The sequence below is a fragment of the Delphinapterus leucas genome, chromosome 20, assembly GCF_059928025.1.
Source record: "Delphinapterus leucas isolate spDelLeu-1000000601 "Yukka" chromosome 20, BTC_Dleu_Yukka2, whole genome shotgun sequence".
Taxonomy (NCBI): domain Eukaryota; kingdom Metazoa; phylum Chordata; class Mammalia; order Artiodactyla; family Monodontidae; genus Delphinapterus; species Delphinapterus leucas.
Window position 1 is genome coordinate 18714625 of NC_143148.1, and position 22368 is coordinate 18736992.

The 22368-nt window shown below is 37.7% G+C and overlaps 2 protein-coding genes across 17 annotated transcripts in view; one reads left to right on the forward strand and one right to left on the reverse strand.

The window, feature by feature from the left end:
- Window positions 1–22368, forward strand: part of LOC149744622 (uncharacterized) — a 45274-nt gene that overhangs the window by 15069 nt on the left and 7837 nt on the right. For 2 of the 5 annotated variants that reach the window (XM_089902966.1, XM_089902967.1), the window contains exons 2-3: window positions 12087–12151; window positions 16329–16456. In XM_089902966.1, the coding sequence (XP_089759092.1) occupies window positions 12087–12151; window positions 16329–16456 (193 nt within the window). Of the gene's footprint in view, window positions 19953–22368 lie in introns of those variants that run through there. The other 3 variants (XR_016390952.1, XM_089902968.1, XR_016390951.1) reach the window with 3 other exon arrangements.
- Window positions 1–22368, reverse strand: part of ZNF507 (zinc finger protein 507) — a 47138-nt gene that overhangs the window by 2531 nt on the left and 22239 nt on the right. For 8 of the 12 annotated variants that reach the window (XM_089902960.1, XM_022585868.2, XM_022585873.2 and 5 more), the window contains 2 exons: window positions 1458–1592; window positions 1–1321 (listed from right to left, as the gene is read on the reverse strand). The exon at window positions 1–1321 is cut by the window's left edge and continues 2531 nt beyond it. In XM_089902960.1, coding sequence (XP_089759086.1) covers window positions 955–1321; window positions 1458–1592 — 502 coding nt within the window. In that variant the 3' untranslated portion in view covers window positions 1–954. Of the gene's footprint in view, window positions 1322–1457; window positions 1593–2937; window positions 10430–22368 lie in introns of those variants that run through there. The other 4 variants (XR_016390949.1, XR_016390950.1, XR_016390948.1 and 1 more) reach the window with 3 other exon arrangements.

Consider the following 22368-nt stretch of genomic DNA (forward strand, 5'->3'; position numbering starts at 1 on the left):
TCAAACTACTTCCAAGGTCTGATAAGCAAATGCAATTTTTCCTACTTTGTTGTTTTTAGACAACAAGCTTGGTCTAGTTTAGAAGAGTGGATAAGAAGGCCTATGTAACTATTGAGAAGCTGCGGTGTTCCATCAACACTCTGAAAAGAACCTCTGAGAAGTGCACTGTGCTCAACCAGTCACCATTTTTATGAACCTTGAGATTTGGTTTGAGGCTGGTGGGAATTCACCTCTTTCCTCCTTTGCCCACAAGACATTCACTGTAAATTTAAGACAATAATTTACTTTGTAAAACGCCTATTTACAATCTAGATTTGGATTTAGAGGTCTCTTTTCTTTTTTCTTTCTAAACAGTAAAGTAATATATCTCAGATTGAGTATATGATTTGTTCCTATCAATCTGGATAAAGATTTAGGTTGATCATCTCAAAGCCCTGTAATGATCTTTTCTTTCCTTTGTTGATACCAAAAAACCCTCAGACACGTGCCTCCCATTTCTCACAAGAGGGTTGTCACTCATGTCAAAATTGAGAAGAAAATTAAGCTCTGCTTAAGATTGTGACACTTTCATAACAGTAAGTTTTAGAATAGTTCCTGAAAAGCCCTTTCTTAACTCTTTTGCTTGCATTTCTACACTATAACAAGCTTTTAATAATAAATACACTTAAACTAACAGGTAACAGAGGGTTATTATAAGAGTACATCTTTGCTGCCTCAACCCACTTCTCCTCACTCAAAATGCTTAAATATTATTACCCCTTATCCATTTGGAATTCCTTTTATTACATTACAAATTTCGTTCCAAAGTCACATCTGTCATTTCTTCAAAAATCACACCGTTTCTTCTGTGCCTAGTAAGTTACTGGACAGCACAAAGGGCAAACTGTGGTTTAAAGGATTCCTCTTCTGCTGTTTTCCTCTTCTGCTGTTTTCCTCTTCAGATAACTATTCCACCTAATTTGTGTTTAGAGTTGTGTTGTGGTCCTTATTTAGGATGATGTTTACAATTTCACCCTCATGCTCCTTCATATGATCCAAAAGATTTTCTTTGCTGGTAGACTCAAAACCACAAATACAACAACAGAAGAGTAAAACGCAATACTCCACGCCAGGAGGGGCCAGACTGGAGTTTTTTTCTAAACTATATGAGGTATTACTTGTAGGGTTTAGTTTCTCATTCTCGTTGGTACCTACGACTTCACTGGGAGCCTGGGAAATCAGCTCTGAGGATGACACCAAATTTTCTGAACTTCCAGTGAGAGAATCGGCTCCTTCTTCACTGCTGTTTAACACAGTCTTTCCGGAGGATTTCCCCTGAACTCTTAAAAACAAAAGAAAACACATCAAACCTTGAGTTGGTTATAATGCAGACTAGTAGATTTAATCCTAACTTTATATATAATGCATATATAATTATAAACAATAACCTATTTATATATAACAGTAAGATCAAATACCTGCCACTTTGTGAAATTGCATCATTAATAGCCTTGTTTACTTGTTCATAGTTATAATTTTGGTCACTGGCATGCTTCCACATATGAGACTTCAAAGAAGGAGGATGGCTGCATACATACCCACACAAAGAGCATCTGAAAGATAGATATGAAGTAAATCAGATGATCCCATATCATTTTTAGTAATTACAATGATTCTGTAACAATTATTAAATTTATTCTCCTGAAGACTTACTAGACATCACATTTCACTGAATCTAAGATGCCACTGATTATAAGAGACATACCGATTTCAGAGGCTAAAATGTCCTAGGGTGGATATCTCAGAATCAATGAAATAAAGTATTTTACATTATAAAGAATTTATAAGAATCAGGACAAACATCCCAAATTACTTTAGCTATTACGAAAGATTTCTAATATAGTAATATGAAAAATCTTTGCTCTATATTATTTAACAACACCCACATACACAAATACACAAAATCAGTACTCTATACCGCTCTATTTCTTAAGAAAGCAGAAAAGAATTAAGTACTTTTCAACATGAACTCTGTGCTTACTTACAGATTCATAGAAAATGTAAGTAGTCCTGAAATGCTTCAACAATTTAGATATCGTAAGTAAAACAAATAATTAATAATCTTAAAGTTTCTATTCAAAATAATAATTGTTTCACATAATTGGGTATACTTTGTAAAATCTGAACTGAATGAAGTAGTTAAAAAAAAGTAACGGACTATTTTTTAGAGCATGTTTAAGGCTTACCCACTCTCTCCCCTGCATACAGTTCCTCCTATTATTAACATCTTGCATCAGTGTGGAATATGTTACATTTGATGAAACAATATTGATATATTATTAACTAAAGTCTACAGTTTACATTAGGGCTCACTGTGTTGTACAGTTCTATGTATTTTAATAAATGCATTATGCCATGAATCTATCATAATATCATGCTGAATAATTTCCCAACCCTAAATATCCTCTGTGCTCCACCTATTCATCCCTCTCTTCCCCCAATCCCTGGGAATCACCGATTCTTTTACTGTCTCCATAGTTTTGCCTTTTCTAGAATGTCACATAATAGTTGGAATCATACAGTATATAGCCTTTTCAGACTGGTTTCTTTCCCTTTTCCATTCACATTTAAAGTTCCTCCATGTCTTTTCATGGCTTGAGAGCTCTTTTTTCTCCCTCCTATTGCTAAATAACATTACATTGTATGTATGTACCAGTTTGTTTATCCATTTCTCTACTGAAGGACATCTTCTAGTTGCTTCTAAGTTTTGGCAATTATGAATAAAGCTTCTATTAAACATTTATGTGTAGTTTTCGTGTGAGTATAAGTTTTCATCATTTAGGTAAATACCTAAGAGCAGAATTATGTTTATCTTTTTAGGAAAATGAAAACGTACTTTTAAAAAGACATTTTTATTAAATATTTAATTACAAACTTAACAAAAATCAGGTAACTTACCTGAACTCTTCTTCACAACAAGACAGTCAGCAGAGGGGTAAAAGAACCACTTTGGGATATGCCAGAGAATTCTGTTCTTTTGTTTGTTTGTTTGTTTTGGTGGGGGCGGGGGGCACACCACAAAGCATATGGGATCTTAGTTCCCCCACCAGGGATTGAACCTGTGCCCCCTGCAGTGGAAGCATGGAGTCTTCACTGCTGGACATCACAAAAGTCCCAGAACATTCTGTTCTTAGCAAGGTCTATTCTCAGGAGAAATTATTTAACCAGAGCCTAACCTACTGGAGTTTTATCAGAGCATATCTGACCAGAGGGAAGGAAATACCCAACTCCAGCCCACTCCAGCCCACTCCAGCTATCTTGTCCACCAAGGGTTGGGGAGGGAGGGGATTGCAAAGTACAGTTCACAGCCCAGAGACACAGGCTTACTAAAAAACTGAGACCTAGTTATGGACTACAGAACATTTCTTCTCTCCCCACTTTTAACAACCACATTTCTAAAGGCCTATCTACAGCAGTGCCTTTTACCCAGTACACCATGCCTGACTATCAAGAAAAAATTACAAGACATACTAAAAGGCAAAAACCAAAGCTGAAGAGACACAGCAAGCAAAGAAACAAGAGTCAGATATAGCAGGATGATGGAATTATCAGACTGGTGATTTAAAACAACTGTGATTAATATCCTAAGAACTCCAATGAATAAAATACACAGCCTGGGAAAACAGATGAGCAATGAAAGCAGAGAGATGGAAATTCTAAGAAAGAACCAAAAAGAAATCAAAAGAGACCAGAACCAAAAAGAGATAAAAAATACATAACAGAAATGAAGAGTGCCTATCATGGGGCCTATTAGTGAACTGGATACATCTGAGGAAAGAATCTCTAAGCTTGAGGATATCTCAATAGCTAGAAACCTCCAAGACTAGAAAGCAAACAAAAAAAAATGACTGGAAAAAACAGAAAAGAACATACAACCAAAAAAGGGACAATTACAAAAGGTGTAATCTATGTGTAATGGGAATACTAGAAGAGAGAAAGGAACAGAAGAAATACTTTAAACAATAATGACTAGATTCCATATGCAGGACACAAGAGTCTGCACGCTGCAACAAGGAGCCCACGTGCTGCAACTAACACCTGGCACAACCAAATAAATAAATATATAAATAAATAAGAATTAAAAAAACAGCAGAAATAAAGACCTTCTCAGACAAACAAAAATTGAAATTTGTTGCTAATAGATCTGTCTTGTAAGAAATGTTAAAGAAGTTCTTTAGAGAGAAGGTAAATGATATAGATCAAGAAACTAGGGGACTTCCTTGGTGGCGCAGTGGTTAAGAATCCGCCTGCCAATGCAGGGGACATGGGTTTGATCTCTGGTCCAGGAAGATCCCACATAACACAGAGCAACTAAGCCCGTGAGCCACAACTACTGAAGCCCGCACACCTCCAGCCCATGCTCGGCAACAGAGAAGCCACTGCAACGAGAAGCCCACATACTGCAATGAAGAGCAGCCCCCACTCGCACAACTAGAGAAGGTCCGCACGCAGCAATGAAGACCCAACACAGCCAAAAATAAATAAACAAATTAATTTTAAAAAAAGAAACTTGGATCCACACAAAGGAAAAACATCAGATAAGGTATAAGAAGGATAAAATAAAAGCTTTTATTTATATTTATTTTAACATCTTTATTGGAGTATAATTGTTTTACAATGGTATGTTAGTTTCGGCTTTATAACAAAGTGAATCAGCTATACATATACATATATGCCCGTATCTCTTCCCCCTTGCATCTCCCTCCCTTCCACCCTCCCTATCCCACCCCTCTAGGTGGTCACAAAGCACGGAGCTGATCTCCCTGTGCTATGTGGCTGCTTCACACTAGCTATTTTACATTTGGTAGTGTATATATGTCCATGCCACTCTCTCACTTTGTCCCAGCTTACCCTTCCCCCTCCCCGTGTCCTCAAGTCCATTCTCTAGTAGGTCTGCATCTTTACTGCCATCCTGGCCCTAGGTTCTTCATGACCATTATTTATTTATTTCTTAAAGATTCCACATATATGTGTTAGCATACAGTCTTTGTTTTTCTCTTTCTGACTTACTTCACTTTGTAAGACAGACTCTAGGTCCATCCACCTCACTACAAATAATGCAATTGTTTCTTTTTATGACTAATATTCCATTGTATATATGTGCCACATCTTCTTTATCCATTCATCTGTTGATGGACACTTAGGTTGGCTCCATGTCCTGACTACTGTAAACAGAGCTGCAATGAACATTGTGGTACATGACTCTTTTTGAATTATGGTTTTCTCAGGGTATATGTCCAGTAGTGGGATTGCTGGGTCGTACAGTAATTCTATTTTTAGTTTTTAAGGAACCTCCATACTGTTCTCCATAGTGGCTGTATCAATTTACATTCCCACCAACACTGCAAGAGGGTGCCTTTTTCTCTACACCCTCTCCAGCATTTACTGTTTGTAGATTTTTTGACGATGGCCATTCTGACTGGTGTGAGGTGATACCTCAATGTAGTTTTGATTTGCATTTCTCTGATGATTAGTGATGGTGAGCATTCTTTCATGTGTTTGTTGGCAATGTGTATATCTTCTCTGGAGAAATGTCTATTTCAGTCTTCTGCCCATTTTTTTGATTGGGTTGTTTGTTTTTGTGATGTTGAGTTGCACGAGCTGCTTGTAAATTTTGGAGATTAATCCCTTGTCAGTTGCTTCATTTGCAAATATTTTCTCCCATTCTGAGGGTTGTCTTTTTGTTTTGCTTATAGTTTTCTTTGCTGTGCAAAAACTTTGAAGTTTCATTAGGTCCCATTTGTTTATTTTTGTTTTTATTTCCATTTCTCTAAGAGGTGGGTCAAGAAGGATCTTGCTGTGATTTATGTCATAGAATGTTCTGCCTATATTTTCCTCTAAGAGTTTGATAGTGTCTGGCCATACATTTTGGTCTTTAATTCAGTTTGAGTTTATTTTTGTGTATGGTGTTAGCGAGTGTTCTAATTTCATTCTTTCACATGTAGTTGTCCAGTTTTCCCAGCACCACTTATTAAAGAGGCTGTCTTTTCTCCATTGTATATTCTTGCCTCCTTTATCAAAGATAAGGTGACCATATGTGCATGGGTTTATCTCTGGGCTTTCTATCCTCTTCCATTGATTTATATTTCTGTTTTGGTGCCAGTACCATACTGTCTCGATTACTGTAGCTTTGTAGTATAGTCTGAAGTCAGGGAGCCTGATTCCTCCAGCTCCATTTTTCTCTCTCAAGATTGCTTTGGCTATTCAGGATCTTTCGTGTTTCCACACAAATTGTGAATTTTTTTGTTCTAGTTCTGTGAATAATGCCAGTGGTAGTCTGAGAGGGACTGCATTGAATCTGTAGATTAATTTGGGTAGTATAGTCATTTTCACAGTGTTGATTCTTCCAATCCAAGATCATGGTATACCTCTCCACCTACTTGTATCATCTTCAATTTCTTTCATCAGTGTCTTATAGTTTTCTGCATACAGGTCTTTTGTCTCCTTTGGTAGGTTTATTCCTAGGTATTTCATTCTTTTTGTTGCAGTGGTAAATGGGAGTGTTTCCTTAATTTCACTTTCAGATTTTTCATCATTAGTGTATAGGAATGCAAGAGATTTCTGTGCATTAATTTTGTATCCTGCTACTTTACCAAATGCACTGATTAGCTCTAGTAGTTTTCTGGTAGCATCTTTAGGATTGTCTATGTATAGTATCATGTCATCTGCAAATGGTGACTGCTTTACTTCTTTTCTGATTTGGATTGCTTTTATTTCTTTTTCTCCTCTGCCTGCTGTGGCTAAAACTTCCAAAACAATGTTGAATAACAGTGGTGAGAGTGGGCAACCTTGTCCTTTTCCTTATCTTAGTGGAAATGGTTTCAGTTTTTCACCACTGAGGACGATGTTGGCTATGGGTTTATCATATATGGCATTTATCATGCTGAGGTAAGTTCCCTCTATGCCTACTCTCTGGAGGGTTTTTATCATAAACGGGTGTTGAATTTTGTCCAAAGCTTTTTCTGCATCTACTGAGATGATCATATGGTTTTTATTCTTCAATTTGTTAATATGGTTTATCACATTGATTGATTTGCGTATATTGAAGAATTCTTGCATTCTTGGGATAAACCCCACTTGATCATGGTGTAGTGTCCTTTTAATGTGCTGTTAGAGTCTCTTTGCTAGTATTGTTGAGGAGTTTTGCATCTATGTTCATCAGTGATATTGGCCTGTAGTTTTCTTTCTTTGTGACATCTTTGTCTGGTTTTGGTATCAGGGTGATGGTGGCCTCGTAGAATGAGTTTGGGAGGATTCCTCCCCCTGCTATATTTTGAAAGAGTTTGAGAAGGATAGGTGTAAGCTCTTCTCTAAATGTTTGATAGAATTCGCCTGTGAAGCCATCTGGTCCCGGGCTTTGGTTTGTTGGAAGATTTTTAATCACAGTTTCAATTTCAGTGCTTGTGATTCGTCTGTTTATATTTTCTATTTCTTCCTGATTCAGTCTTGGAAGGTTTTGCTTTTCTAAGAATTTGTCCATTTCTTCTAGGTTGTCCATTTTATTGGCATATAATTGCTTGTAGTAATCTCTCATGATCCTTTGTATTTCTGCAGTGTCAGTTTTTACTTCTCCGTTTTCATTTCTAATTCTATTGATTTGAGTCTTCTCCCTTTTTTTCTTGCTGAGTCTGGCTAATGGTTTATCAATTTTGTTTATCTTCTCAAAGAACCAGCGTTTAGTTTTATTGATCTTTGCTATTGTTTCCTTCATTTCTTTTTCATTTATTTCTGATCTGATCTTTATGATTTCTTTCCTTCTGCTAACTTTGGGGTTTTTTTGTTCTTCTTTCTCTAATTGCTTTAGGTGTAAGGATAGGTTGTTTATTTGAGATGTTTCTTGTTTTTTAAGGTAGGATTGTATTGCTGTAAACTTCCCTCTTAGGACTGCTTTTGCTGCATCCCATAGGTTTTGGGTTGTTGTGTCTCCATTGTCATTTGTTTATAGGTATTTTTCGATTTCCTCTTTGATCTCTTCAGTGATCTCTTGGTTATTACGTAGTGTATTGTTTAGACTCCGTGTATCTGTTTGTTTACAGATTTTTTTCCTGTAATTGATATCCAGTCTCATAGCATTGTGACCGGAAATGATACTTGATACGATTTCAATTTTCTTAAATTTACCAAGGCTTGATTTGTGACCCAAGATATGATCTATCTTGGAGAATGTTCCATGAGCACTTGAGAAGAAAGTATATTCTGTTGTTTTTGGATTGAATGTCCTATAAATATTAATTCCATCTTGTTTAATGTATCATTTAAAGCTTGTGTTTCCTTATTTATTTTCATTTTGGATGATCTGTCCATTGGTAAAAGTGGGCTGTTAAAGTCCCCTACTATTGACTGTGTTACTGTCGATTTCCCCTTTTATGGCTCTTAGCATTTGCCTTATGTATTGAGGTGCTCCTATGTTGGGTGCATAAATGTTTACAATTGTTATATCTTCTTCATGGATTGATCCCTTGATCATTATGTAGTGTCCTTCTTTGTCTCCTGTAATAGTCTTTGTTTTAAAGTCTATTTTGTCTGATATGAGAAGTGCTCCTCCAGCTTTTTTTTTTTTTTTGCGGTTCGCGGGCCTCTCACTGTTGTGGCCTCTCCCGTTGCGGAGCACAGGCTACAGACGCGCAGGCTTAGCGGCCATGGCTCACGGGCCTAGCCGCTCCGCGGCCTGTGCAATCTTCCCGGACCGGGCCACGAGCCCGTGTCCCCTGCATCGGCAGGCGGACTCTCTACCACTGCGTCACCAGGGAAGCCCCTCCAGCTTTGATTTCCATTTGCATGGAATATCTTTTTCCATCTCCTCACTTTCAGTCTGCATGTTTCCTTAGGTCTGAAGTGGGTCTCTTGTAGACAGCATATATACGGGTCTTGTTTTTGTATCCATTCAGCCAGTCTGTGTCTTTTGGCTGGAGCATTTAATCCATTTACATTTAAGGTTATTATCAATATGTATGTTCCTATTACCATTTTCTTAATTGTTCTGGGTTTGTTATTGTAGGTCTTTTCCTTCTCTTGTGTTTCCTACCTAGAGAAGTTCCTTTAGTATTTGCTGTAAAGTTGGTTTGGTGGTGCTGAATTCTCTTACCTTTGGTTGTCTGTAAAGGTTTTCATTTCTCCGTCAAATCTGAATGAGATCCTTGCTGGGTAGAATAACCTTGGTTGTAAGTTTTTTTCCCTTTCATCACTTTAAATATGTCCTGCCACTCCCTTCTGGCTTGCAGAGTTTCTGCTGAAAGATCAGCTGTTAACCTTATGGGGATTCCCTTGTATGTTACTTGTTGTTTTTCCCTTGCTGCTTTTAATATTTTTTCTTTGTGTTTAATTTTTGATAGTTTGACTAATATGTGTCTTGGCGTGTTTCTTCTTGGATTTATCCTGTATGGACTCTGTGCTTCCTGGACTTAACTATTTCCTTTCCCATATTAAGGAAGTTTTCAACTATAATCTCTTCAAATATTTTCTCAGTCCCTTTCTTCTCTTCTTTTTCTGGAACCCCTATAATTCAAATGTTGGTTCATTTAATGTTGTCCCAGAGGCTCTGAGACTGTCCTCAATTCTTTTCATTCTTTTTTCTTTATTCTGCTCTGCAGTAGTTATTTCCACTATTTTATCTTCCAGGTCACTTATCCGTTCTTCTGCCTCAGTTATTCTGCTACTGATGCCTTCTAGAGAATTTTTAATTTAATTTATTGTGCTGTTCATCAGTTTGTTTGCTCTTTAGTTCTTCTAGGTCCTAATTAAACGTTTCTTGTATTTTCTCCATTGTATTTCCAAGATTCTGGATCATCTTTACTATCATTATTCTGAATTCTTTTTGAGGTAGACTGCCTACTTCCTCTTCATTTGTTAGGTCTGGTGGGTTTTTATCTTGCTCCTTCATCTGCTGTGTGTTTCTCCGTCTTCTCATTTTGCTTAACTTACTGTGTTTGGGGTCTCCTTTTCGCAGGCTGCAGGTTCGTAGTTCCCGTTGTTTTCGGAGTCTGCCCCCAGTGGCTAAGGTTGGTTCAGTGGGTTGTGTAGGCTTCCTGGTGGAAGGGACTAGTGCCTGTGTTCTGGTGGATGAGGCTGGATCTTGTCTTTTTGGTGGGCAGGTCTGCCTCTGGTGGTGTGTTTTGGGGTGTCTGTAACCTTATTATGATTTTAGGGAGCCTCTCTGCTAATGGGTGGGGCTGTGTTCCTGTCTTGCTGGTTGTTTGGCATAAGGTGTCCAGCACTGTAGCTTGCTGGTCGCTGAGTGGAGCTGGGTCTTGGCATTGAGATGGAGATCTCTGGGAGATTTTCGCCGGCTGATATCATGTGGAGCTGGGAGGTCTCTGGTGCACCAATGTCCTGAACTTGGCTCTCCTGCCTCGGAGGCACAGCCCTGACACCTGGCCGGAGCACCAAGACCCTGTCATCCACACGGTTCAGAATAAAAGGGAGGAAAAAAAAAAAAAGAAAGAATAAAATAAAATAAAGTTATTAAAATAAAAAAAATATTAAAAATTAAAAAAAAAAAAAGAAAGAAAGAGGAGAGCAACCAAACCAAAAAACAAATTCACCAATGGTAACAAGCAGTAAAAAGTATAAAACAAAAAAAAAAACTGGACAGACAGAACTGTACAGCAAATGGTAAAAGCAAAGCTATACAGACAAAATCACACACAGAAGCATACACATACACACTCACAAAAAGAGAAAAAGGGAAAAAAAAATATATCATTGCTCCCAAAGTCCACTGCCTCAATTTGGGATGATTTGTTGTCTATTCAGGTATTCCACAGATGCCGGGTATATCAAGTTGATTGTGGAGATTTAATCCGCTGCTCCTGAGGCTGCTGGGAGAGATTTCCCTTTCTCTTCTTTGTTCGCACAGCTCCTGGGGTTCAGCTTTGGATTTGGCCCTGCCTCTGTGTGTAGGTCGCCTGAGGGCATCTGTTCCCACTCAGAGAGGACGGGGTTAAAGGAGCAGCTGATTTGGGGGCTCTGGCTCACTCAGGTGGGGGGGAGGGAGGGGTACGGAGTACGGGGCGAGCCTGAGGGGTACGGAGTATGGGGTGAGCCTGTGGCAGCAGAGGCCAGCCTGACGTTGCAACAGCCTGAGGCACCATGTGTTCTCCTGGGGAAGTTGTCCCTGGATCATGGGACCCTGGCAGCGGCAGGCTGCACAGGCTCCCGGGAGGGGAGGTGTGGATAGTGACCTGTGCTCGCACACAGGCTTCTTGGTGGCTGCAGCGGCAGCTTTACTGTCTCATGCCCGTCTCTGGGGTCCGCGCTGATAGCCACGGCTCGCCCCCGTCTCTGGAGCTCGTTTAAGTGGCGCTCCTAATCCCCTCTCGTCGCGCACCAGGAAACAAAGAGGCAAGAAAAAGTCTCTTGCCTCTTCGGCAGCTCCAGACCTTTTCCCGGACTCCCTTCTGGCTAGCTGTGGCGCACCAGCCCCCTTCAGGCTGTGTTCACGCAGCCAACCCCAGTCCTCTCCCTGGGATCTGACCTCTGAAGCTGGAGCCTCAGCTCCCAGCCCCCACCCGTCTTGGTGGGTGAGCAGACAAGCCTCTCGGGCTGGTGAGAGCTGGCCGGCACTGATCCTCTGTGCGGGAATCTTTCTGCTTTGCCCTCCACACCCGTTGCTGTGCTCTCCTCCGTGGCTCTGAAGCTTCCTGCGTCCGCCACCCACAGTCTCTGCCTGCGAAGGGGATTCCTAGTGTGTGGAAACCTTTCCTCCTTCACAGCTCCCTCACACTGGTGCAGGTCCCATCCCTATTCTTTTGTCTCTGTTTTTTCCTTTTTCTTTTACTCTACCCAGGTACGTGGGGAGTTTCTTGCCTTTTGGGAGGTCTGAGGTCTTCTGCCAGTGTTCAGTAGGTGTTCTCTAGGGGTTGTTCCACGTGTAGATGTATTTCTGATGTATTTGTGGGGAGGAAGGTGATCTCCCATCTTACTCTTCTGTCATCTTGAAGCTCCTCTCTCCCATTTCTTTCAGATTTTTTTTTTTAATGTGGGCCATTTTTAAAGTCTTTATTGAACTTGTTACAATATTGCTTCTGTTTTATGTTTTGTTTTTTTAGCCAGGAGGCATGTGGCATCTTAGCTCCCCGACCAGGGATTGAACCCGCACCCCTTGCATTGGAAGGTGAAGTCTTAACCACCGGACCACCAGGGAAGTCCCTATTTTAATTGATCTGAGAGATAACAGTTTGTTCAAAATAATAATGGCAACAATGTATCCGATTATGTATACTTATGTATGATTATGTATGTGCGCACGCACACACACACGCTTATGTATAAGTGAAATGAATGAAAGAAGTGATGCAAGGGATGGAAGAGAAGAATTAGGTTATTTTATTATAATGTACCTGGACTACCCATGAAGCCAGTATATTGTTACTTGAAGGTGGATTTTGATTAGCTTTAAATGTATATGCCAAATGCTAGGGAAACCATTAATAAAAAGTAAAAAATGAAGTATACCTGATATGCTAAGAAAGGAGAGAATGGAATCATATAACATGCTCAGTGAAAACCACAAAAGGCAGAAAAAGAGTAAAAAAAAAAAATAGAACAAAGAACAACAGAAAACAAACAGAAAACAGTAATAAATATGGTAGCTATAAATTCAACTATATCAATCATTTTAAACGTCAATGGTCTTAATACACCAATTAAAAGATGGAGATTGTCAGAGTGAATAAAGAACAAGACACAACTGTATGTTGTCTATAAGAAACCCACTTTATAAAGACACATATCAATGAAAAGTAAATGGACTGACATAGATATACCAAATTAACACTCTTCAAAAGAAAGCAGGAATAGCTATATTCATTTCAGACAGAGCAGACTTGAGAGTAAGGGAAGTTATCGGGGAAAAAAGGTGCATTACATAATGACAAAGGGGTCATTTCTCCAAGAAGGCATAATGATCCTTAGCATGAATGTGTCTAACAACAGAGTGTAAAAATATGTAAGGCAAAAAACTGACAAAACTGCAAGGAGAAATAAATGAACTACTATTGTATTTGGAGTAGTAAACACCCCTCTATCAGGAATGGACAGATCCAGCAGGCAGAAAAATCAGTAAGGACATAGCTGAACTCACCCCCATCAATCAATAATAGACATCTACAGACTACTTCATTCAACAACAGCAGAATACACATTCTTCTCAAACACACATGAAATATTCACCAAGACAGACCTCATTCTGGGCCAAAAAACACACCTTAACAGATTTAAAAGAATAGAAATCATGTAGTGTGTGCTCTCAGACCAAAATGAAACTAGAAATCCATAACGGAAGGATAATTGGAGAATCTCAAAATACTTGGAGATTAAACAACACACTTATACATAACACATGGGTCAAGGAAGAAATCACACAAAAAAATTTACAATATTTTAAACTAATGAAAATACAACTTATCAAAATGTGTGGGATGCAGTAAAAGCAGTACTTTTCTCTCTTCTTGGAGAGAAATTTATAGCATTAAATGCATGTAGTAGAAAAGAAGATCTAAAATCAATCATCTAAGTTTCCACTTTGGTAAAATAGAAAAAAAGAGCAAATTAAATCCTAAGTCAGTAGAAGAAAAGAAATAATAAAAATTAGAGCAGAAATCAATGAAATCGAAATCAGGAAATCAATAGAGAATATCAACAAAATCAAAATCTGGTTCTTTGAAAAGAACAATAAAATCAATAAGCCAGAAAGTAAACAGGATACTTAAGAAAAAAGAGGGACAAAAATTACTAGTACCAGAAATGAAAGTGGGGACATCACTATAAACCCCACAGACACTAAAAGGATAATCAAGGAATAATATGAACAAGTCTGCGCCCACAAATTTGATAACCTACATGAAATGGACCAATTCCTTGAAAGACACAATCTGCCAAAACTCACACAAGAAAGAACAATCTGAAGAGGGCTGTATCTATTAAAGAAATTGAATCAGGTCCAAAACAGGAAGTTCCAGATCCAGATGGGTTCCCTGGTGAATTCTACCAGACATTTAGGAATAAATTATACCAATTCTCTACAATTTCTTTCAGAATATAGGAGCAGAGGGAGTACTTCCTAACTCATTCTATGAGGCCAGCATTACTCTAATACCAAAACTACACAAAGACATTACAAGAAAAAAAAGAAAAACCTATAGCCCAATAGCTTTCGTGAGCATAGATGCAAAATCCTTAACAAAATATCAGTAAATTGAATCCAACAATTCATAAAAAGAATTATATACCATAACCAAGTGTAATTTATCCCAGGTATGCTGGTTCAACATTTGAAAATCAATCAACACAAATCATCACATTAACAGGTAAAGAAAAAACATACTAAACACATCAACAGAAGCAGAAAAAGCATCTGACAAAATCCAACACTCGTTCATGACAGAAACTGTCAGCAAACTAGGAACAGAGGGGAATTTCCTCAAATGGACAAAGAATATCTAGAGTAAATCTATAGGTAACATCATACTTAATAAGAAACTAGAAGCTTTCCTGGTAAGTTTAGGAACGAAGCACAGATGTCCTCCCTCACCATTCCTTTTCAACATCATAACTGAAGTCTTAGCTAAATATATATACACTTTTTTGTTCACAGATGATATGACTGTCTATGCAGAAAATCTGAAAGAATACACCAAAACACTCCTGGAACCAATAAGCGATTATAGCAGGCTTGCAGGACACAAGCTTAATATACAGAAGTCAACTGCTTTCCTATATTCCAGCCATGAACAAGTGGTATTTGAAATTTGAAATTTGGTATTTGAAATTAAAACATAATACCATTTACATTAGCAGTCCTGAAAACAAAGTACTTGGGTATAAAACTAATAAAATATGTACAACATCTATATGAGGAAAACTACAAAACCCTGATAAATCAAAGAAGAACTATAAATGTGGAGAGATTCTATATTCATGGATAGGAAGACTTAATATTGTCAAGATGTCAGTTCTTCCCAACTTGATCTATAGATTCAATACGATTCCCATATAAAGTTTATATGGATAGGCAAAAGATTCAGAATAGCCAACACAATATTGGAGGAGAAGGACAAAGTTGAAGGTGTGACTCTACACATCCATGGGATCAGTGTGACTCTACACATCCATGGGATCAGTAAAAGATCAGTGGTCACCAGGGTTTGGGCCACTGAGGGGGGATGAAGGTGGGATTCAGGGAATTTTTAGGGCAGTGAAACTACTCTGTATGATACTATAATACTGTAATGGTGGATACAGGTCATTATAAATTTGTTCAAATGCATATAGTGTACAGCACCAAGAGTGAACCCTAATACAAACTACAGACTTAGGATGATCATGATGTGTCAATATTGGCTCATCAATTCTAACAAATGGCCTACTCTGGTGGGGAATGCTGATAATGGGGGAGGTTATGGATGTGTGGGGCAGAGAGTATATAGGAAATCTTTGTACTTCTGCTCAATACTGCAATGAACCTAAATTGCCTCTAAAAAATAGCCTATTAAAAAGAGTTGACAGTTGGGACTTCCCTGGCGGTCCAGTGGTTAAGACTCCACGCTTCCACTGCAGGGTTTGATCCCTGGTCAGGGAACTAAGATCCTGCATGCCTCGTGGTGTGGCCAAAAAAAAAAAAAAAAAAAAGTCACTGAGAACACAGCCCATAAGCTGTGATGTTTGCACCAGTATATGTTCATTCTTTTAAGAAACAGAGAAAGAAGAAAAAGAAATGAGATAACCAATTTTTTTTTTCTAAAGGCCTACCATTCCAGTGGCTGAAGTCAATAGAGTAGCCAGCTTCTTTGTATTTAAATTAGCTTGAACCTTTAAAAGTTCCAGAGTTAAAAAAGGCTTTCAAAGTCTTTTTATGAAGAACACTGATACTAAAATTTGGCAAGGGCAACAGAAAAAAGAAAACTACACATCAATCTCACTTATGACTACCAATGCAGATATAAAATGCTGGCAAACAGAATCTTCCAGTACATTAAAACAATAATAATACCATGAAGAAGGGACACTTATTTTACGAATACAGAGAATTTAATATTAGGAAAAGTATTATTATAATTCACTATTTGAAAGGATCAGAAGAGAAAAGTCATATTTTCACTGTTGTCACTGAAAGTTAATCTAAAGAAATTCAGTATCCATCTTAACAAAACGTTTTATTACGGAAATCTTTAAGCAAAAAACTAAAGTAGCAAAGAATAATGAATCTCCACCACCCTGCTCCAATAATTATCGACATTCTGCCAGTCTTGTTTCATGTATTCCCCCAACTTAAATTTCCCTGATTTTTGCAGAAATGTGTTACTTGAATGAGGATCCAAACAAGATCTACACAGCTGTCCCTGGGTATCTGCAGGGAACTGGTTCCAAGACCTCCCACAGATACCGAAATCTGAGATGCTCAAGTCCCTCATATAAAATGGTGTAGTACTATATTGCATTTGGTTGGCATATATCTTAAGTCTCTTTTAATCTGTAATAATTCTTCTTCCTTTCCCCCATCCCCCTCATGCCATTCATATGTTGAAGAAACCAGGTCATCTGCCTTCTAGAATTTCTCATATTATGAACTGCACTAATTACTTTCTGTTAGTGTTATGTTCCTGTATTCCCCACAGTTTTTGTAAACTGGTAGTGAGATCTAGAAAAGGGTTCTAAACCTTAGCACTTGACATTGGGCTAGATAATTCTTTATTGTGGGGGCTGCTCTGGGCATTGTAGGATGTTTTTAGCAGCATCACTGGCTACTAGCACCTTCTCTCCCTGTTGCGACAACCAATAATGTCTCCAGACACTGCCAAATGTCTCACCTGGTGAGAACTACTGATGTAGAGGTTTCATTAGATTCACGGTTAGTTTTTTTCACTTCTATTTTTTTTTTTTTGCAAATATACTTCATGGGTACAGCTGTGTACCCTACCACATTTTAGGAGGTACTTGGATCAGGCTGACAACAGTTAAACCCAGTTAACACTCAATAAAATTTCTCACCAAAATACAGTAGGTGAATAATTCTACAAATTATCTATCTATCTTCAAAAATATATCTCTTTCAACCCCAAAACTAGTATAAAGTTTAATGAGGAAACACCAGAATCATTCCCATTAAGCCCAAGAACAAGATAAGGATGGTCACTATCCCCACTATTACTTAAGTGTTGTGGAGCTACTAGTCAGTACAATTAGGTAATAAAAGAAGAGGTACAAATATCATAAAGGAAAGGTTGAGAAAATTATTTGCAGATAATACAATTATATACCTGGCAATCCAACAGGAATTAAAAACTTTTACAAGTAATAAGATAATTCAATAAGCACGTAAAGCTAACATCCTGTATAGATCAACAGCTTTCCCAAGTAACAATACTGAAAGCTAGGAAAGGAAGAAAAAGATCCAAGTTATAAGAGCAATGGAAAAAAAAAAAATACATAGGAATAAGCCTAGCAATAAGTATGTGTGTATGTGTGTGCTTGTGTGTATGTAGGCAGTCCTTGCTGTGTATGGTTCTGATATGCATGGATTTTGGTTACTATGGCTTAGTTAAATGAGTCTCCTAACAACACTGTTCAAATTTCATAGTACATTAACTGTGAGTAACTGTAGAGTACAAACTTCACCGGGAACTCTTTGGTCCACTATGAAAACAAAGGTGCGTTATGATCAGTGACTAATTATGTCGTTTCTTTCAAAGTCTGTCAGTGATTAGTCACTCACTTCTATTAATTCACTCACAGACAGCAAAGTATGTAGTTACGTTGCCTCCTTGTATCCCAGTGACAAACCCATGTAACATTTTACAAAAATGGATAATCCAAAAGAGAGAACTGGCCAACAAAATGGAAGTACATAGAGCAAGAAACAGAAAAGTGGTAACACTGGAAGTAAAATTAGACTGAAATGTAAATGGAGTTAGAGAACAAATAGCTGACCACAGGAATGCTGACACTGCCACCACTGAAGAAACTCAGGATATGCAGCCAGAGGATCTCCATGAAGATGAACTTAACGACATAAATAAGGAAAGTTCTTCCCCAGGGAGGTTATGCCAGTGAAAAATTTCATATTACAGAAACTCTCGGAGATGTTTCATGATATTTAAAGAGCAAAGGATAAAATGTCTTTGAAAGTTGATCCATACTTAGAAAGGAGTATGACAACTGGCCAATGCACAGAAAAGCTACTCACCCCATGCTGTAAGGCCTACAATGAGAAGGCAAGCACAGCGCAAACTACTCTTGAGAAGTTTCTTACAAGAAATAAAACACTTTAATTCTCAATGTTTCTAAGTTTTAAGTTACAGTGTACTAGGTTAATATTACTTTTAGTATTTTTAATTTCCCTATATAACTGATAGAAAAGAGTTTTTAATGTTTTAAGAAAAATGTTTAAAGGTAATCGAACAATTGTAATTTTCACCATTAATTAAGAGGGCGTTGCATGGTTCCAGCTTGCACGGTCATTTTTAAAGTCCCACGCTATTGCACAAACCGAGGACTATCTGTGTACTTAATACATACATATATGTGTGTGTGTATATACACACAGGCAAAACAAGAAAGGTACACAATAATATACATGGAAAAAACTTTAAAGGGACAGAATAGATGACCTGAAAAAATGGAAAAGCCCATACCTTGTTTGTATAAAGTTGTTAATTCTTTCTAAATTAATCTAGAAGCTTAACATGATCCCAATACAAACAGCAACAGAATTATTTTAAGAGGAAACTATGACAAGCTGATTCTAAAGTTCATCTGTGCACATATGTATTACCCAATCAAAACCTCAAACAAGAAACTGAACTACCCACAAAATCCACATACTTAACTTCATATCCTTATCAGCATTTGTCCCACAGAATTTGTAATACTTTACATTTATGACTGAAAAAATGATTTTTGGTGAAACATGTAAAAGAGTGGTATAAGGTGTATATGCAATTAAAAAAAATGATAAACACTGGGTTCAAAATACTTGCTTAAGGGAGAACATTACCTCTAAAGAGCTCTTTGCGGGTTCCTTCAACATCTTATACCTGTTCCTCCTCAAAAGAGGCATCACTTCTCTGAATTTTGTATTATATGATTTGTTTACTTTTTCTTAGTTTTATCTATATGTATCCCTAACATATTGTTTATTCACATATTTTTGAGCATATAAATAGAATCACACTTTATGTATTCTTGTGTGACTTCTTTGTCTTGGCTCAATGTTTCTGAGATTCATTCATGTTAATAAGTATAGCTCATTTACCTCACAGGCTACCTGCTTTACTTTGATTTTTACCTCTGCAGTTTTCTCAGTTTCCCTGATAGATGAACTATACATATAAACACTGTTTTAAATATTTACCTAGCATTTTAGTTATTGTCATTGGGAGAGTTGTTCACTTTATCTACTTTGGTATATTGTCTAAAACGGGAGCCCCTGCTTTTGGATGTTTAGTTAAAATTGCTAAGCCAATTTCTGTCCTGACTCACCTGGTCAGCAAATGCGGTCTTTATTTAAACATTTCCCTGATTATATAATCTATATCCCTTATACAAAAAATATACAGGCAAGTTAAGTACAGATTCTAAAGAATCACTTGCATAATTTCCCAATCTTTTTAAGGTACATACATAGATCTGAAGCAAAAGTGGAAATATACTACAGATTTTTAATCCTATTTTTGACAGTGTTCCATAGTACTTTCTCAAGTTAAAAGTTATACATTTTCAACGGGGTTTAATGTTCCACCCTATGAAAGTGTCATCACTTAATCATTCTACTATTAGTACGGAGAATGTTTTTGATCTTTTAAACATTATAAACAATCTTGTAACAAATATGTTCTATATATATTGCTGATTATTCTGTAGGATAAAGTCCATCCCCCCACCCCCATAATCTTTAAGAATAATAAAGAAAAAATGAACACTCATAGTTAAGATGTAGAATATTACCAGTATACCTTTGAAACTCCCTGTGTGCCCCATATTGATTGCCCCTCTTACTTTCCGAGAGGGAAGAATGTTCCTGAACTGTGGGACATTGCCATTTTTAAGGCTTTTGACCTGTCAGCATTTACTACATTAGGGAGACACCAGTTATGATGAAATAAGCACATTTAAATTAATAATGGAGGGAATTCCCTGGTGGTCCAGTGGTTAGGACTCTGCGCTTTCCACTGCAGGGGGCACGGGTTCAATCCTGGTTGGGGAACTAAGATCCCGCAAGCTGTGTGGCATGGCCAAAAATAAAAATTAAAATAAATAAATAAATAATGGATATTTATAGAAGTCGTGAATCACATATTCCAGAAGTAAGCACTCAAATTATTTTTAGAATAGTGTGTGGAGGACAAGTACACCTTAAAGTTTGAGAAAAGCTAAAATTTACAGTGAAATATTATGCATGGTCAGAAATGCTCTTTTCTAACAATTCAATGTAATCTATGAGCTAACCTAGAATCTACCACTTTCATTAGCTTTCCTAAGTAAACAATGCATATAGATGAAGCTTTTTACTTTCCAAGTTTCTCTCTCTCATTTTGTTGGACAAAGACTTATTTCTGTAAAATTTGCTGTTAATCAATATCCCTTAATATGAAGTCCTTAAAATTTTTTTTTAAGGAGAGGAAAGGAGAGATAAAGCAAGAGCAGTGTGCTGAACAACTAAGTCCTAATTCTATGAGTACCTACCTTAGCCTGGTTACAAAGGTTATTCTGAAGGGACACTTATAATGGTGAATATTCATTAAAAGATCTAAGTATGAAAAAAAAAAAGTAGGAACAATCTGATAAGGGTAAGCATTTACTAAAATGATTTTTAACTGATTAGAGAAGGGATACTATAAGAGAACCTCAACTTCGAAGTTATGTAAAGGTGGCTTAAAATATATTTTTACTCCCTTAAGAATATATTTCCGTTAGCTAAAATATTACTTTCACACTTTCATTCCTTCTCCACTTTTCCTATACAATTCCATGGAGCAAACCAAATTCTCTTCGTTAAAAAAAAATTAGAACCAACCACTATTATACTACTACCTTGTTTTATTCACTTCGCTGCACTTATTTTCTAAAAGTATAGTTTACTTTTTTATTATCTATATTCTTTTATGAAGGTGTAAATTCCATGACCACGTGTTTTGTTGAGTCAGAAAAAGAACAATGTAGAAACCTGTGATATTGTGATTTATAACAACACGTATTTAGTCTTAGTCCCAGTTCTTGGCACAGGGCTCCTATAGCCCTTGGAATCGCCTAAGTGATGAGAGCAGTGAAGTCTTCCGTTATGTTAATGAGGTGACTTTTGGAAAGCTCCTAGGTAAACTAAGGACTGGGGCTGACTGCCAGAGGAACCAACCATGTGATTAGAGGGTAGGAACTTTCAGTCCAGAGGAGAGACTGGAGATTGAGTTCAGCCATCAAGGCCAATGATTTCATCAATGGTGCTTATGTAATGAAGTCTCCACAAAAACCTAAAGGATGGTTCAGAGAGCTTCCGGGTTGGTGAACACATGGAAGGGCTGGCAGAGTGGCATGTCCAGAGAGGGCATGGAAGTTCCACCTCTCCAGAGTTTGCCCTCTGTACGTCTTCATCCGGCTGTACATCTGTATCCCTTATAATATCCTCTCCAGCAAATTAATCAAACCTGGGGAGGGAGTCACGAGAACCTCATTTACAGTTGATTTAAAACCTGATTTACAGTCAGCCAGTCAGAAGCACAGGTAACAACCTAGACTTGTGATTGGCACCTGAAGTAATGGCAGTCTTGTGGGACTGGGCCCTTAACTGGTGGGATCTGATACTATCTCCAGGTAGAAAAGTGTCAGAATTGAATTAAATTTCCAGAACACTCAGCTAATATCTGCTGAGAATTGAGTTGCTTGGTGGTGTGGAAAACATCTGACATTGGAAAACCCAAGGTTTCTCAATCTGGCTAAAAAACGGACTGAATTTTTCTACAGGCTTTCTCCCATCGATAAAGGGTCAGTTACTTTAGTCCCAGAACCCCACAGAGATAAGGATGTGGTTAAACTACCCTATTTCCTTGGCCTGGGGCCTTACTTGGACATTACTCCAGGTCTGATTCAATTAGGAACACAACTGTCTTGAGCGGTTAGGCAGAGAAAGCAGAATGTGGATGTCCTGCAATATTCGAGGTGTGACTTGAACATACATGAAAAGACTGCAGGAGAAATTCTGCAATAGGGTTTGTCTTACCACATTCAATTAGTTTTCTATGCTTTTAAAGGAATAAATAACTAAGGCCCAGAGAAGTAGCCACTTCAAATTTTGTGATGAACCCAAGAACTCTTTATGCCACCGAGAAAAACAAACTCCTT